This window comes from Parasteatoda tepidariorum, chromosome 11 (assembly GCF_982258835.1).
Source record: "Parasteatoda tepidariorum strain Cologne lab strain chromosome 11, Ptep-v5.0, whole genome shotgun sequence".
NCBI lineage: Eukaryota > Metazoa > Arthropoda > Arachnida > Araneae > Theridiidae > Parasteatoda > Parasteatoda tepidariorum.
In genome coordinates, this window is record NC_141765.1 from 74,874,446 (window position 1) to 74,893,684 (window position 19,239).

Consider the following 19,239-nt stretch of genomic DNA (forward strand, 5'->3'; position numbering starts at 1 on the left):
AAGTAACCGATAGTAATAAAGATGCTCATTTAATTGCTTATTCGATTTCGTGATTACGTCAGTAGTAGAATAGCTACATTTCTGCAAACCAATAGAACTCATAACAACAGCACTCCCATTACTTGCTGTTTTAAATGATTTTATAAACGTGGGAAACGTAGAATAGAAAAATTGCACCAATGTGTTCGTTTAATGTCAGGAAGATTCCAAAGTATACAAGTACTTGTAAAACAAAAATCACCTCAGTGCGTCTGGACGCATTACATGAACCACAGAAAAGTTTTGGCTTCGAAAGAAATGAGTCATGGTCTGAATATTGTGTTAACTATTGTCATAACCGTAGTAAATTATACAAAAATGAGGCCCCTGAAATCGAGAATTTTTTCCGCACTTTGTAAAGACATGGGTTCAGTACATTCAGCGTTACTATTTTATTACACATATGTTGGATACAAGTGATAAAGTTAATGCTTTTCGTAGAAAATTGGAATTGTGGAGCGGAAATTTAAAGTAAAAAAGCCTAACAATGTTTGCAAATGTGGCTGATTGTACTAAAACTTACAAGACTAACAAAGAACATCTAAAATTTGTTTTTGTAACCTTTTAAAATCATTAAGCCATGCTGACAAATAATTAAAAAAGGTATTTTTTTTCTGATGAAAAACTGGTAGTATGTTGCGAGTGGGTTAGGGATCTATTTCATAAGACTCCCGAATGACTCTCAATTGATAAAGAAAAATTCCTAGACTTCACGACAAGTGGTGAAACCAAAAGACAATTTGTTTTTGTGATAGATTCTGTTATTTTCTTAAATTGGGTATTTTTATACTAGTTATGGGTTAGGTTAGTTAACTCCAATATGATTAGTTAACTCTTACTTACTAGTTACTGTTAGTGAACTCTTTTGAAAGAATGAACTCAGTAATTCTTGATTTATTTCAATGAGTTAACTCAAAAGTATCACTAGTGACGTCACACAAGAACTATCAATGTATATGATACATATAAAAATAATTTGCCACTCCAAATGAGCCAAGGGTAGCCATGGCCACCTTTGGCTCACCCACCCTAAGTTTTGATTTAATAAGTTATTTAATAACTTATTAAAGTAAAATAAGTTGAAATGTATTTTGTTTTCTATGCGTATGTGTGCTTTCTTTTCAGTCAGTTAATCAAATTTTTGAAGTAATATTTTCTCTTGGATCGCGCCACCTCTCTAGTGTGCTCGCGCCCCCAAGGTTGAGAATCGCTGCTCTAAACCACAGCAGCAAGTTGTTGACGAAGGGAGTCACCATAATACAGTGATATTTGTTACCCACACCATTCGCTCAGGTACTTATTCATCTAAAGCTGATGATTAGGCTACACCGAAAAGTCCGATACAGAGCCTTAAACTCCGTGCCATCTTTAAATCAGGATCTATACAGATTATGTTAGGAAATAAGTTCTTGAAAAATAATACTTTTACCCGGATGATGTCATTCAAAACTACAAACATGCAGTTTAAAATTTTTTGAATCTAACAATTCAAAATGGTTTCTTTTGTGAATAGACAGTGCTTTTGTTTTCTCGCTAAAATATAGGGCGTCCGTAAAGTCACGGAGCACGTTTGTTCTGTTGCTTGCTGCTCTGTATTTGTCGGTGATGCCTGATGTTTTTCATTTTTGACATAGATTATAAGCATTAAAGGTGGTTATTACAAATTAGCCCATATATGCTATTTTTCTACATACTTTTTGAATATATAAAATGAAAGAGTATTTACGAGAAAATTATAAAAGGATTCTTATAGTGATAATAAAAAGATTTACGTACCTATGCTATACCTCTTTGTTCCACCTAAACTACTGTTTCCACTCACATAATATTGAGCTAATAGAATATTTTGAGTAATTTGAAATTCCTTCCATTTCAAGACTACATTCTTTGTTGTATGTGTCACTGAAAAATAATTTTAATTTGAGAATTTGGCAAATATATATTTGTATTGGTACTGTGAAACCATTTTTTCCACCAGATAGAAACAAACACTTCAAAATAAAATACGTCACTTATTGTTGGTCTTAAAACATATGACGTGATTAGCTTGAGTTTTTGCGTAAGATTTTTATATTATGGAAGTGGTGCGGGTTGAAAAACGAACTGGTGAAAGTTGTCTGATTTTGAAGCAAATATTTAATTCATGAAGTTGGAAAATTTTTAAGAAAGAACATTGATTAATCTGAATAGTGCTATTCAGAATTGTCTAGTTTAAACCATGATTTAAAAAAATTTAAATTCTAAGACTATTTTTTTTAAAAAAAATTTTAATAATTACATTTTCTATTGCTTATATGAATTCTATCAGTTTGATTACAACCAAATACAAAAATATAAGTTTTCTTACATTTCTTATTAGATTTTTGAGCTTCATCGCTAATAGAATTCTCTATTACTGTAAATAAACATAAATTTGTGATTTTTTAATATTTATGTAGAGTTTGGCTTCCACAAAAATATCTTTATAAAATAAATTAATGTGAGAAATATTAAGTCGTCATGTCTTTTAAAAATGCTTGAAAGACCATCACTAATTTCCCTTCCTTTAGTTTTTAAAAGCAGTTATTAAAAGAGTTCTTTTTAGACTTAATTTTAAATAACTTGTTAAATACATTATTACCAGGGTTTCAAATTTGTATTGTATAAATGCAGTATGCCAATATTCATTAATGAAATATTTTTAATTTATATTTGTTTTGCTATTTTAAAAAAGAAAATATTCAAAATTCATTTAATACATTTTTGAAGTGTTTATTTTTCTTATTAATTTAATGCTGTTATACGTCAACAAGCATATTTAATTTAAAACTCGATTATATTGAATAAAATGACCAAAAAGAAATCTTCAATCAATTAAGATTAATACTACGAATTGTATACTCAATAATGTAAATTGTATAATAACACTAATATAAATTAAATAAATTGTATAATAACACTAATAACACTATGAATTGTATAATAACGAATTGTATAATAACATATTAATAATGTAAATAATTTTAAATACATTTTTATTTAAACTGACAATAAAGAGGGAACCTCTACATAAATACACTACTCAAATATAATTTAGATGTTAAATGTTGATTTTGCTGCTAAGTTAGTTGTGAAGTAATAAAATAGTATAATCGGAATCTATACTTTTTTTACTATATTTATGGAACAAAAGTTTTTCACTCTTTATTCAAAATATATATCAGTTGCTAAAAAAAAGATTTTTGTGAATTCTTTTTAATGGAAAATATTTTTTGTGAAATTCTTACTGTTAGTTTAGGGATTAAGAAATTATTATATCTTAATTTTCAATAAAACCTTAAAAAACCAGTCAAAACGAGAAAAAATTTCCTTTAAACCAAAACATCTTTTTTTTTTAAACTTTTATAAAACAAAAAACCGTTTTTTTGCAACCCTGGTGTTATTAAAAGAAAGTACTTAAAAAGGCACATTTGAAAGGGTTATCAAGTAATCCAAAAGTTATCACGTGAGGTTTTTATTTTATAACAACTATCTTTTATTATTAATTGTGTAGAACATAGAGGATGAGGTAACTGAAACTTTTTAGAATGATTAAATTTCTTTGCAGACTGTGATTAAGTTGAAAGCATATATATATATATATATATATATATATATATATATATATATATATATATATATATATATATATATATATATATATATATATATATATATATATATATATATATATATATATATATATATATATATATATATATATATATATATATGTAATTGCAATATTATTTGTACACTTACGCAATATAATTAGAGAGCATTTCAATTACATGTAATAACCACTAGTGCTAGCTTTTGTCAGTTTAAAACTTTGCTGCATTCAAATTGCAAGGTCTCGTAATGGTAGATAATTTCCATCGTTATTTTTTCGGAAATTTAATAACATAATGTCTCATTTGTTAAACTATATAAACATATGCCATTTGCAATTTGTAATACTTTTATGTGTAGCAAGTATGCACCAAATGAGTTTATTCTACACTAAATTGTTTACTTCCCTCAATTTACTGACATAATGTTTCATTTGTTAAACTATATAAACATATGCCATTTGCAATTTGTAATACTTTTATATGTAGCAAGTATGCATCAAATGAGTTTATTCTACACTAAATTGTTTGCTTCCCTCAATTTACTGACATTGTCGGGAAATACTCAGCTTCGGATAAACGAATATCCCAGATAATCGAATTTATGTGAATTTTAAAGGAACTTTTTAAAAAGATTGTGGAAAATTTAAAATTATTTAACAATAGGACATTAATAATTATTAAACAATAGGACATTAATAATTTAAATAATGAAAAAAGTTTTTGCTCAAAAATTCATCTAATGTATACGTATATGGTTACATCATTTTTTTAATTAATAAAACTAGATTTTAAAAAAGTTTTTATTAAGAATTCATTTTTAATAAAATTTACTGCACTTACAGCTCATGACTGATATTTCACACTGTTGAACATCATGTGGATAGGAAGCCAAGTTCATTTCACAGTCAAGCTTTAAACTTACCCTAGAATTAAATAAGAACTTTTTATTTAAATTTATTATAGATCATGAAATGATGAGGCAAACGGTCGTAGGCGAGATATAAAAAAATTGAGTCACACCAACCAAATAACCAAGATCTTATTGAGAAGGAATTAGCTAGCCAATTCTGGCCGAGAATTTTTTAGTTACTAAATTTAGTTTTTTTCTTTTTTTACCTTTCATAACCTTTAAACTTATTATTTTTTTACCTCTTTTTCACCTTAAGCTTATATTTTTTTTTACTTTTAAGCTTATATTTGTTAAATTCGATTTATTTCAGTTCAGCGAAACTTTTATAATTCTTTAATACAATATAAGTATTCTGGTGTTATTCTCAAGATGTTAATTATTTCACATCAACTGTATGAAACTGACTTTCATTAAACTAATTTATAAAATAAAAACCACTTTATTTCTGTCTAATTAGTATTAAAAATTATAATCTTTGAAGCACAGTTTGCTTATAAATTAATATTTCTATAGACAAACATTAATAAAAAGATATTCTAGAATAAAATGTTTACCTAGCTGCAAAGAACAAATCACTATTCTTATCCAAAATCATATAACTATAAGGAATAATGATATCATTGACTTTTCCATCCACAAAATTCTTAAAGTAGGTATCTGGAGTCCATAAATGATGTCTCCATTTACTATCCAGAACAAGGCGGGAAGTGTTGTGAGATACTGGAATTTTTATTCGAGGATCATTCCAAATTTGATGAAAGAATATGTCTACCCCAAATGCCTAAAAATTTAGTATTTGTTAGTCATTTCGTTCTAAACAATGCATCAAGTGATTGAAAAGTTGGACAGCAAATCGAGCAATAAATGTGGAAGTATTGCCAGAAACTTACATATGCTAATGCTCAACCATTTTGTCAATCGAAAAGCTATTTTTTTCCTAAACTTCAGACACAGCAAAATCCTGATCTCAATTAAAATTTTCATACACAGTGTGTTTAATAATACATACATTTTGAATAATTTTCTTATGTAGTAGAGATAAGAGGCCGTAAAAGAATGTTTAAACGAAGAAATCATTGATATCTAACGAATCACTATTTATGATACTTGAAAATACCTGTTTGATTGCAGATTAGAATTAAAAGGCCATTATTACTAACGACGCAATTTGATGCCATTTTTCGCTGTTGTGATTCGGCCTTTCATTTCTTACCTCTATTTATTTATTGTGAGGGATTCCAAAACTACGTATGAAAGAAATGATTTTCATTGCTAGCATCATTTTGCAATTTTTTCTTAATTCTACTCGAAAGTTATCGATATATGTTATGAAATTAGCATGAAAGGGTCCGACCGAATCGGAACACATATGTTCTAGCTTACGACTACCCCCTCCCATGTTCATTCAGTGAAAGTACGTTTATGTATCTGATTTCATAATAGTTAACGCTAATCATTTATCATAATTGAAACACTACGATTGGCACTTAGTTTGCGAATATTGAATCACTAGGACAAATGATATTTAGTATAATTATTTACTACGCACACTCACTAATCTCAAACAACAGTATGTTTTTATTTAATATGAAATTTCATTTATAAAAGAAAGATAAGCCTCGAAACCAATCTAATTTAACATTTTAAGAAATATAGATTGTAAGGCTTTCTAAAGACCTTCTAAAAATGTGGTGCTATGTTGTAGTTTAAATGAATAGTAGTTTACCTGTTTAGCTTCATCAACAAAATTAATGTTTAAAACTGCTATCCTAATGTACACTGTAGCAGGCTCACCTAAAAAATTGAAGTCACAATTACATTTCAGAATTTTGACATTATAGTGAAGTTTATTCCATAAAAATTTCCAAAATAGAAACATATATGGCATATTTTTATCATATTTGGCATATCATATTTTCTATTATTAGCTGCCTTTTTGTTTAATAGTGTAAATTGATTTATATGATTTAAATAGTTATAACAAGCGAAGTATTTCAAATTTCTTTAGAAAAGAAACCAACCTTGAATAAAAGGAGTTGAGTATTAGAGTTGACACATTAAAGGACACTTAATGGACAAATCTCATAGCTTAAGGTTCTAATGACAAGTAATTTTATAACGAAAAAATTTTTCTTTTAAGGTTACTTACTGGAAACTCATTTTCTTCATTAAATAATTAAACGGCTTTTAAAATCAAATTTTTAACTGAAATAAAAGAGAGAAAATTAAATAATTTTATTTTAAAAATTAAAAAAAAATTAGATGGAAATTAATTAATTTTAAAAATTAAGGTTTCCACATATTTTATATTTTATTTTAATTAAAATTTTCAATGATGTGCTTTTTTAAATGTGTGTTTTTTTCGATTGCAAATAATTAAAGCATTTTATAAAATTAATATTTTTTCTTTTTATGTATGCTATTTAATTTCAATTACAAAAAAAATTAGAAGATTTTGTGCAATTAGCTTTCATAATTATTTGCAATGCAAATTTTTGTTTTTATTAAAAGAATAAAATATAGTTTCTGGCATAAAAATACTAAAATTAATTAATATTTTTTTGTAAAAAAAAAAATTTTGTATTCTAAATGAAAAAATAAAGTAAACTTTTCTTCAGTTTGTAAAACTGAAGAATTTATATTAAACTAAATAAATAATCTTTAATTTTGGGCCTTAAATTAAAAAAAATTTTTTTTTAGTATTTAAGATATATTATTCAGTTATATTATTATACTTCATTTTCAGTATATATTATTATACTGTCATCAGCTGGGACGGAGCTTTCACCCTCTCAGCTGTGAGTCAGATATCATACCTTTCTGCAACAAATGCACATTTAATGCTTTATTTTGTAAATTAATATTAAATGAAAGACATTTTTAAGGGGCTCTATCTTGAATCAAGTCAATCAAATTTTCGAAAGATCAATCAAATTTTTATTATATCCTATGCATTCAATCATATAAGTTTGGTTTCGTTTCAATAGGAATTTTGCAGATATATACTTCTTATATAAGTAAAATTGACATTTTCAGCATTATTATAGATTATTAGACACCCTTAACGAAAACACACTGTATTATGCAAACTAATGATACGGGTTTGTAAACTAAGCCTGATAAAAAAATATAAAAAACGATTAAACATTACTGGGACATATAGAATTTAGGAGATTTTTATTTAGTTAAATACAACAAACCCTCGGAAAAGAAAGTGCAACGATAAATAAAACTATCAAAAAATTTAATTTATTTAAAACTTTAAAATTTATTTTCAAAATGTTGCCAAAATTCATTTATTGCATAAACGTTAGTTAAAAAATTTATCTAATCTAACATTATGGCAATATTTTTTTTAGATTTAGAAGATAATCATTTAATAGTAATACGTGTAATAAATCAAATAATCAAGATATTTCTTTCTCAGGTTTTCAATAATAGATTTAAATTAAAATAAAATATGAACTGGAAACAATTTTGACCTTCCTTTAAGAAAAACAATTTTTACATAAAATTTTATAAATATTGAAAAATGTAGAGAATGAGATTCTAAGAAAGGTATTCTTACAGTCTTATTTAATTTCGGGTATAAAGAAGGCATCTGTAATAACGTTGATAAAATTCCATTTTTCATCTATTATTGCCCAAAGAATCAATCCATCTGATCAGTTACTTTCATACCTTCTTAACTGGGTAATCTTTAATAGATAGGATTAAGCCATCTTATTCTATAGGATTTAATGTCTGAAATTATGTTTGATTGTTTAAATTTCTGTATAATTCTCATAATTGTACTGATTCCGCATCGTTTTCTTTAAAAGCTCCAAAGATTGTTGTGAGTATTTTATTTCAGAAATTAGTAGTCACTTTTCATCAGTTTTATTTACAGACCATCATTCACTGCCATAAAATAATACAAGCTTAATTAGAGTAAAGTAATCTTATTTTTAATGGAAATAAACTTTGTTTTAAGTTGGTTTCTCAATCCAAAATAACATCTGTTAGCCATCGTTATCCTGTTATTAATCTCTGTTTTTGTGTCATTATTAAATATTTACTGTACATTTATTTATATAAAAATTACCCTTAGGTATTTGAACAAACTGACACCTTCAAATGTGTAATCATTCATCACGAGAGGCAAAGTTTCGATTACTGATAACCATAAATTTATTCTTATCCTGATTAATAGTTAACTAGAATGTAGGGATAACTTTCTTATTTTTCCTACACTGCGCAGCTTAAGCTCGTTACGTCGGACTACTAAATTGATCCGCGTGGAGGACTTCTCTCTCCTCTTGGCTTAGTCCATTTTTCAAGAGAATTTAAGAATGTGTTTTATTCGTATTAGAATCTTAGTTGAATTTAATTTATAGAAAGAGGGTAAACGACACTGAAAAAAAATCTGTTTATGCGTAATTAGCGAAGCAATATTACGAACCTAACAAGTGATAAAAAAATTACATTTAAAATGCGACAATTGTGTCATTTTTAATGTTTTAATTATTATTAACTCGAATATTGTACTTTCATTTTCTTTTAGTCTTTCATTTAAGATAAGATATTTTAAGCATTAATTTTCCTTTGAAAAAAATTCAGTGTTTTAATATTAATATTAGATATTATTCAATGATAGTCAAAATCAAAGATGTTAATAAATTTACTTTATGAAAAGTAACCCTTAATAAATACTTATTTTTAGAATAATTTTTTTAAATTGTTACCTTTTAAATAATCAGTTTTTAGGTATTCATTTTTAGTTTTTATAAATTATATATTATACATTTTTTCCTGTTTATATATATAATTTTTGAATTTCATTATATATTTTTAAATAATCTATATCTTTTAAGCCGGCATGATCCTCAGATATTAAAGTACACCTGTTCCAAATTCATAGTTCCATAATATCATAATAATTTTTCATAATTAAGACATACTGTGGAAATTAGTGTTATTTTTTGTGTGTATATGTGTGCTAAACAGAGCTTCAAAATTAAAAATATTTTTTCAGAAAAATGAAATATGCAATGAAAAAAAAATCTGAAAAGTGTTCTAGTATTCGTATAATTTCGTATTCTTAAAATTTTCTGCTTACTACACACACCCAAATTCAGTTTCTCTTTCTTAATTTCTTGCTTTTAAATAGCACAATAAAAGTAATAAAAAGTATTAACAGTGTCTTCAGTAATAATTAGGGCTTTTTTTCATCCCTGTGTCATTTTTTTATTTATACGTTGCATATAACTACTAAAATATCACAATTTCAAAAAACCTAATTTTCAAATGAGCTCTATTAAACTGATAGGACGTAATTTGGTGATAGAAAGAACATTAAAGAGTTACAGTGATGCATTAAGGAAAATTCATATTGCTTTTTAAATTCACATTTATTTAAAAAAATTTCGTAGACTTTAAAATGTCTTTTTATGTCAGATGAATAATTTAGAACAATTTTTAATCTATCAAAAATATTTCTAGTTGTATTGATTAAAGATTATACTAAGTTCTGATTTCCCCAAGATATTATTTTAATATTCAATTTTAATATTTATAAAAATTTTAAAGCATTTATTTCGCAAATAAGTTTAATAGTTAATTTTTTAGCTCATCTTATCTTGTTTAGGTTGCACATCTTTTAGTGAATTATTATAAAATATGTTACAGTTTTTAAAGTGCACTTTGAAATCTGTATAATACTACATTTTATGCATACAGGAAAAATATGCAAAAAAAAAATATTCACTACGGTTCAAACATTAATAAAAGGAGTTGAATAAATTTTGAGTTGACTGAATATTTGTTCATCACATGAGCTTAAAGTCATGTGATGAACAAAGCAAGCTGAGAATTCGCTTTATGCACAGCAAAAATGTGATCGAGTTGTAGAGTTTTTATATTAAGAATTAAATAAATTTAATCCTTTTTTAAAAATTGACCAAGATTTTACTTAGTATTGCTTACAGATAAGTACTTTAACAGTCTTCCACTAAACCAATTGCATTAACAATTTGCACCATATTGGTCCAAACTCTTTCATAATTAGAGTAGAAAATGATGCATGTCATAAAAGGGAATTTAGTGAGGAATTAAATTTTAATAAACTTATCACAATGTCTCATAATATCAGTGTTTATTCAAATTTTATTTGCTGTTTTCGTCAAATTTTACTTGAAGCATGCGACTAATGTTATTTTTTTTAAACAAATTATATAAATCTAGCTGAAATATTATTATTTTTTGACAAATTAAATTGGATAATAGAAGTCGATTAAGAAAATTGTTATACTGTCGAAATATGTGTTCTATAACTACTACTCTTTCGAGAATGGGTAACCTAATTGGGGTAACTTTTCATAGATGAAGGTTGGCATTGTTGATAACTACTATCCCCACAGCATTATAAACTTGGCTTATATTAACGTTCTTATGTCAATCAAGTTCTTACGCAAGCTGGAGCTGTTCTACGCTGCTCTGAACCGGTGAGTTCTTCTCTTTGAAGATAAAGAACAACCTTAAATATGAGCTCATGGCAGTCACAACAAAAATGTGTGGAGAGGGAAAAGACAGTCTATTAGCGACAAGAAAAGATTTCTTGCTGCGAAGAAGATCATGGAAAATGTAATAAATAATACCAAGAAACTGAAGAAAGAAACATATTACTTGTACTTCATTCGCTTCGAATATATACAGATTGGAAAAAACAGTAGACATGTTTTAAGCGTTCAAAAATAGGCTACGATTTTTGAACGTTTGAAACATGTCAACTGTTATTTTTAATCTGTATATTCTTGAAGTGAATGAAGTTTTTTAATCAAACAATGTGAATAGTTAATTGTACAATTTAATTTACTAGCAGAAAACGGTAGGGAAAAGAACTTCTTCTATCATAATTCAAATAGTCAAATTGTTTCTCCTTCATAATAAGCTTTTAAGCTTTACAAATGGTATTTACTTCATATATTACTGAAAAAATCTTTCCTAGTTCATAACTCGCATTGCAACTAATTTACATCTAAAACAATAAACAAAAATAAATACGTAGCAATAAAAAAAAACTTTCCAAACAAAGACTGGAAATAGAGTTCCTTTTACTGTCAGAATTTGACATTGACCAGCTTTCTTCTATTTTTAGCAAAATAAAAATTGAGGCTGTGTGAGAAGCTTTTAGGTATTATTAAATTATTTTCTTAAATGTCTATGATTATTAAATCTTTAACTATTATGCTTTTTTGTTAACTACACTCATTCTTCAACCAATCATTCAGTTATTTATCTACTACAATTTTGAAATTTTACGTGTGCTGTAGAGTTGAAATTATTATTTCTGATTATGAATGAATTAAAGAAAGCGAATACTTAAATGTTTACTTTATTATGGTTTAAGACTATATTATATCATTTTTTTGTTCAAAACTTCACCGGAGAATAATAAACAGTTCACTGCTTTTAATTTGCATTTATTTATTTTAAATTTTGAAAATTGGTAAAAATTAACTAATAAGAAATTTATTTATTAAACAAGGCTTTTCAAAAGTATTTTCCATATAACTGATTGTTTTATATCGTTAGCTAACAATTACGTAATCAGCTATAAGCATTTAATTAAAAGATTCTACGCTTTAAAATTAACATAATAAGAAACATTCTGGGGGAAAATATATGTTTAGAAATTGATTTGTTGTTGAGACATGCTATTAGAAATTCATAATACATTTTAAAACATCACACCAAATATATATATATATATATATATATATATATATATATATATATATATATATATATATATATATATATATATATATATATATATATATATATATATATATATATATATATATCTGTGTGTGTATACACACACAGACAGACAGACAGTTAAACCGATTGCATTTATTTTTCAATATGAAGCAGAAATATTATTCATTAACTTTATTTGATGAAAGAATTAACTTTATTTGAATACACATTTTAAATTATTAGCAGAAATAGTTTATTACTGCGAGAATTCAGTCAGCATGTGCAATATTTTATAGAAGGATTCTGCTTTTAAAAAACTAAGAAGTTTATTTTTATCACAAGTTAGCATAGAAAAAAAACTGATGTGCATTTATTGCTTTTGGTTGTATTATTATTTTTTGCTCATTATGATGCATTTTTACATTATTTTCATGCTTTTTTTATTTTATACTTTGATTTTGTTTAATTTAAATGCTTTTCTCATTCATTATCGTATTTATAAGAGTTTAATGGGAAGAACCAAGATTATTGATGGTTATTTACTTAACAAACAATATTGTTATCTTTCAATTTTACTTACGTATACATGAGAATTCATTTTTTTCACGTAACTAATAAAATATACCATTAATTTTAAAATCTTTGTGAACACGGAAACACTAATGGGGGAATGAAAAGCTTTAAAATCAGTTAAACAGCGAGTACACCTATTTAATGCCAAATTTTATTGTTTTTCCTTAATACTGTCCACAAACTACATTTTAACTAGCATTAAAACTCAAGCAAGTTATAACTTACAATAAATTGCCAAAACATAAAAAGTATTTCCAAGATGTAAGAAAAAAAAGAAATGGCTTTTGACTTATTGATATTCTGAATGCTGATCTGAATAGTCAACTATAAAGGTGGAAAATAGGTAGCATGATAGATTGTGATCAACGAAAATAAAGGTGCATTCTTTTGAAGTATGCAACAGAATTTCCAAAAATAGCAAAGGTATTTTTACTTTAGGGACTACTTAACTAGTGACCGAATGTTAGGTACATAAACATTTCCGGTTAGGATTGTAAGAACATAAAATGAAGTTTGTTTTTCACTTTTATATATTGATACCAGAAATTTCTTAAGAAAAAAATTACTTATTTATTTCTATTTCGAGTAATATTACTCATTTAAGAGCGAAAAAAAATTGTTACAAAAGCGGCAGGCTAGTAATTTTAAACATACATCTTTTGTAAAATAATTATTAGCATTTTAAACGGGAGCTCATAAGAGATCGTACTTGTTATATTGAGTATTATAAAAGAGTTATAATATTGCTCTATAACAGAAAAAAAATCAGAAAAAAGTTGAAAAGTGCCAAAATAGGTCAAAATATTTTTTTATTAAGAATATCAAGAAAATTTCGACCCTTGCAAAATTTTTCAGAGCATTAGCTCTTAAAATGATCATATATTGTGCTGCAATGTTACAATACAAAACTATTTTAAATGTTCTAAATTCTTGTTACAATGCTGCCTTTATGTACGCTCTTAAGATGTTCACAGAAATAGCAGAAACAATAACAAATTTTTTTGAGGATGTAAAAAAGGTTTCTGTTTACAAAACAGTTTAATCGTTTTGTTCTGCGAGACAAGTGGAGAACAAACAATTGTATGAACGATGTATATCAGAGATGTTGTTGTCCGAGAGACCTGTTTGACATCTTTGTTCGTTTTTATTCTTGTTGCGTTTGCCAATTCTAAAAAAAAAGTCCTGCAAAAAAAAGTGCTCAACAAATGTTTATTTTCGCTTCTGAAAAAATGTGATGCGCATGTCTTCGTAGAGGACACTTTTCTGAGATCTCTTTAAGTTATTTGTCTATTAAGTCATTTGTTATTGATATTGTACTTTGTACTCACTGCATGTTTAATATTCATTTTTTGTATTTGTTTAATTAGTAAGCTACGTAACCAATTTTAAAATTGCATTTGTATTTTTTCACACTATTTAGAATCTATATTTGAAAAACGTTTGATTTTTTAAAAACTTTATGGAGCACACCTCTGTTTTTTTTAAAACTTTTTTTAATGACTTGGAGGATCAAATAATCAGTCACTGCATGTTTCAGTACACTACTTTCTTGAATTAAATGTGAAATAGTTCAATAAATAGTTCAAAAAATAGCAGGTGCTTTATCTATAATGCAAATTACTTTTTGGAGAACTGAAAAATTGCATAATTCTTTATTCCATTTACTTCGATATTTCAAAAATTTAATTTGCTCTATACATTGATGTAGTTTCCAATGTCGTAGTGGGAATAACATGCTCCGCAAAATATGCTTCGAAATTCAGGGCTTAGCATTTTAGTGACTACATTACCAAAAGAAAGAAATTCGTACACATATTTTTTAAATAACTCTCACTTCTGAAAAAGACTGACAACTTTTATGCGTCAGACGAAAAAAATATTATTGATTACACACAAAAATACTTTTTTCTTATATGACATTCTTATGCGACATTTTATACCTTTCTCTTATATAGAAAAAAAAAAAGATGTAAAAAAATAGTTTTATGAGGTTTGCTTTTTTTTAAAGGTCTCCAGCTTTCTCTAAGGTATATATATATATATATATATATATATATATATATATATATATATATATATATATATATATATATATATATATATATATATATATATTATATATATATATTATATATATATATTATATATATATATTATATATATATATTATATATATATATTATATATATATATTATATATATATATATATATATATATATATATATATATATATATATATATATATATATATATATATATATATATAATATATATATATATATATATAATATATATCTATCCTAGTCCACTTTTACACCACATCAACAGCCATCATTCCAAATTATTGAATTGAAAATGGTGGGTCATAAATGAATATAAGGAACAGTTTAAGCATTTGGGAACAGGGTAAATCCAAAAAGAAAAATTTAAGCTTAAATTTTAAATTGGACCAAAAGGTATTGAAAAAATTATTGGAAAGTAAATGTAACAAAATTTAGCTTTGAAATTTTTGACTGAGTATCTCGAATTTGAAGTCTTTGCGTTTATTGTATACAGAGATAGTGGATTCGGGAAGTAAAAATTTCAAATCTAAACTTAAACTTGCAATAACTTTCAAGTAAATTATATCACTCACTTTTTGGCCCAATTTAAAATTTAAGTTTAAAGTTACTTTTTGGGATTTACACTGTCCACAAATGCCTAAACATAGACGTCACTTTTATTCATTTATGACACACCATGTTCAATCCAATAATTTGGAAGGATGGCTGTTGATGTGGTGGTATATATCAACGTGCACAAGGATAGAGTTTGTTTTAGCACTGAACTACGGATTAAAAAATGTTTCGATTTTATATTTCAAATATCTTTGAGCTCTCGTGTTATTATACACTGATGGAAAAAAAATCCAAACACCCAGAAAAATTGTAAAGTGATGAATTTTCGGCAATGCGTTTGTCTGAGTAATACATTTAATTGATTAAAGTTTCATGATCACAATTTAATGCTATTAAGAGGAAAACCATTTCAAATGTGAAATATTGGGGCACGCGAATTTTGAATGCAAGCATTAAAATGGGCATGCATTGTGTCATACAGATGCCGAATATCATTTTGTGGAATGGAGTTCCCTGCCTGTTGCACTAGGTCAGTCAATACGGGAATAGTTAATACTGTTTCTGGATGACGTTGAAGTTGTCATCCAATTATGTCCCATACGTGCTCGATTGGTGAGAGATCTGGGGATCTAGCAGGCAAAGGCAACATGTCGACACGCCGTAGAGCATCTAGGGCTATAATAGCAGCATGAGGGTGAGCGTTATCCTGTTGGAAAATACCCCTTGAATGCTGCTCATGGATGGTTACAAAATAGGTTGAATCACCAGGTTGAAGTACAAATTTTCCGTCTAGGTGAGTGGAATAACCACGAGAGTGCTTCTGTTGTCATGGGAAATTACTCCCTAGACCATAACTCCATGTGTAGGTCCAGTGTGTCTAGGCTGGAGGCAGGTTGGTAGCAGGTGCTCACCTCTTTTCCTTCTAACCAATATACAACTTTCACCGAGCATCAGTCCTCCAGTGAGCTCTAAATCGAGCTGTACTCGGGCGTCTTGCTCAGAGCTGTACTTGAAGCAGCCGATTTGTAACGGTTCGTTGTGTCACTGCAGCTCGAATTTCTGATGCAGACGTAGTACAGTGCGCCACAGCCATACGCAGTACACGATAGTCTTCCCTCTTAGAAGTGTCGCGTGGCCGCGCAGAACTCGGTCATCTTCAACAGTACCACTGCTGCCAACAATCCTGCTCAGTGAGCCGTGGTAATTCAGGGGATATAATTCTCACTTCCCAATGAGGTGAACCGAGTTCGAATCCCGATAATGGCTGGTTGATTCGAATTCCTCATCCGGCTCACAGTGCTGACATAAAATACACTCAGTTTTAGACGGATCATGGGTCAGAGTCCCTTTGTCGTAAGGCTGACCGAAAGAGATTATCGTGGTTTTCCTCGTGGGTTATCGTGGTATAACGCAAATGTGGGTTAGTTCCATCGAAAAAACGTCCACCAAGGCAAATTTCTCCCAATACTTCATCCAGCTGTTCTTTTGTCTTCTGAATTGGGTTCAAAATTACAAAGCTATGGAGTTGAACATTAGTAGTCGTAAACCCAAAAAATTAGGACGGCTGTTCAACGACGGTTGTAGAATCATGCTCAGTGGATAAATTTCTCCCCAGTCTTTGTGAAATATCGCGGAAAGAAAATTCACCTTCTCGTAGTTCTCTTTTACGACCACGTTCAAATTCAGCGAGCTGCTGGCCTCTTCGTCTTCTTTATGGCATTCTTGACTAACAGCAATTCACTGCGTCAAAATTTAACTAACAATAACTCTTGCAAACTGTAGAACACGTATTTAAAGCAACCTTCATTTGCATGTTCACAGAGGTGCTACTAGTCCTAAGTTCATGCTCCAAGCGCGAAATTTGAATATACATCGTATTTTAGTTGTAAAAACAAGCCTGCCGAATTTAGTTAATCTAACACAACTCCTTCTTGATGTTGGGATTTTTTTTCCGTTAGTGTAACTTGTGTAGGGTCCAGTCAATAGCAACATTGCCTACGGCTTTTGCTGCTTGCTACTGGGTTATAACATATATATATATATATATATATATATATATATATATATATATATATATATATATATATATATATATATATATATATATATATATATATATATATATTATAGAAGGCTTCATGTATATTGATATCTAGTTTACTTTTCGGTATCTTCAGACACACGATTCTATAGCTTTCTTTGCACCTAACTTTTTCAAAAAATTAATTTAGAATCAGAATGTTTTAGCATCTTTAAATTTTTTTCTTCTTTGTTTTCATGCATTTTTGATGTCATTCGACAAAAAAGAAATATAGATATTTTTTAGATACATTTTTCTCTCAAGCAATAAACCTATTGATAAATTTTTTTATATTTATTTTTGTTGCAGTTTAAATTAATGGAAGAATCTAAATATTTTTTTTAACGTAAACCACGCAAAAACAAAGATATTTATCAAAAATATAAATGCGGACAACTATATCATTCTAAACTACCTTACGAAAAATGTGGATTGATATAATTTTATGAGAGAAAAATGAAGAAATACCAGACACCTTACGCCTTAAATTTTTATTAAATGATGACTTGCTATATACGGCTAGATACTGCCGAAGCATAAGTAAAAATTAAATGGATTAAAAACCTTCACCCTTCGACAGTTGACATCAGTCGGAAGGAGAAAGATCTCTTAAGAATATTAAGGAATGAAAATATTTTACTTAAAATCCAAGAGAGTTAGGGAAAAGGCCCTTTAAAACAATCAGACGGCTTTTAACCATTTTTATTTTCTATACAATCACAAAATAGAATGAAATGAAGAAAAACAAAGAAAAAAAAACCAAGATAAGTTTCCGTGATGAATGATCAGCGAAGGTGAAAGTAACTCATCAGTAAGTTAAAAGAACATGTATGTAAACATCATAAGTCACTCCTAATGCAAGATTATTTTAGAAAATATAAAATTACTCATTTTAACTCTTTGGATAATAATTAACTCATCGGACGAAAAACGCCCTAGAATACTGCTGTGCAATACATTCATACATTTGTTGTTTTATACATTTGTATAATCAGCTGCATGTTTCAAGGAAGAACATTTTCTATTAGCGTTAGCCAGAGAAAGAGACGCCACTTCTCTATCGTAAAACACGTAGTTTTTTTTTTTTTTTTTTTTTTTTTTTTCAATTACACAGAAGATTAACCTTTTACGCGAAAGGTTGTCATCAAAAAAGTCGAAAAACCCAACGGGCCACACATCTGCCAGTTTAAGAAAGAGTCAATTTTAATGTAGGTTACTAAATTTTTTAACTTCTAACTTATTCGTATTTTGCTAAAAAATTTAAGTAAAATCCCAGCATATTTCTTTCATAGACTAACAAACAATAAAGATTTAGTCCAATGGTAATATAGTTCTGTTCCGTTACGATAATCTCGGGGTCGAACCAGGCAGCATGATTACAAAACCTTCAATTCTAAGCTGCCTCCTGATTGGGTTGTTGCATTTCTCATGCATGGGATCATCATGAGGTCAACATGCTCCTATTATTGATCATTTTTTAAAGTAAAGTTTCTCAGTTCTTTACACACTGACGTTTATTTTTAACTTTAAGAGCCAATTCTCGGTATGCTCCGGTCCGTATTTTGATGATTTTAAAGGTATTGAATGTGTTTTTTCAGGGCTCATTGCCCGGTATTTACTACACTTACATTTTTTTAGGCTAAATT

At 27.7% G+C, this 19,239-nt stretch overlaps 1 protein-coding gene across 1 annotated transcript in view; it reads right to left on the reverse strand.

Annotated features, from left to right (window-relative positions):
• LOC107436394 (glycine receptor subunit alpha-1) overlaps positions 1-19,239 on the reverse strand; it is a 96,147-nt gene that overhangs the window by 14,054 nt on the left and 62,854 nt on the right. Inside the window, exons 3-6 of the mRNA XM_087155451.1 lie at positions 6,308-6,375; positions 5,136-5,362; positions 4,512-4,594; positions 1,816-1,941 (exon numbers count right to left, since the gene is read on the reverse strand). Coding sequence (XP_087011577.1) covers positions 1,816-1,941; positions 4,512-4,594; positions 5,136-5,362; positions 6,308-6,375 — 504 coding nt within the window. The remainder of the gene's footprint in view (positions 1-1,815; positions 1,942-4,511; positions 4,595-5,135; positions 5,363-6,307; positions 6,376-19,239) is intronic.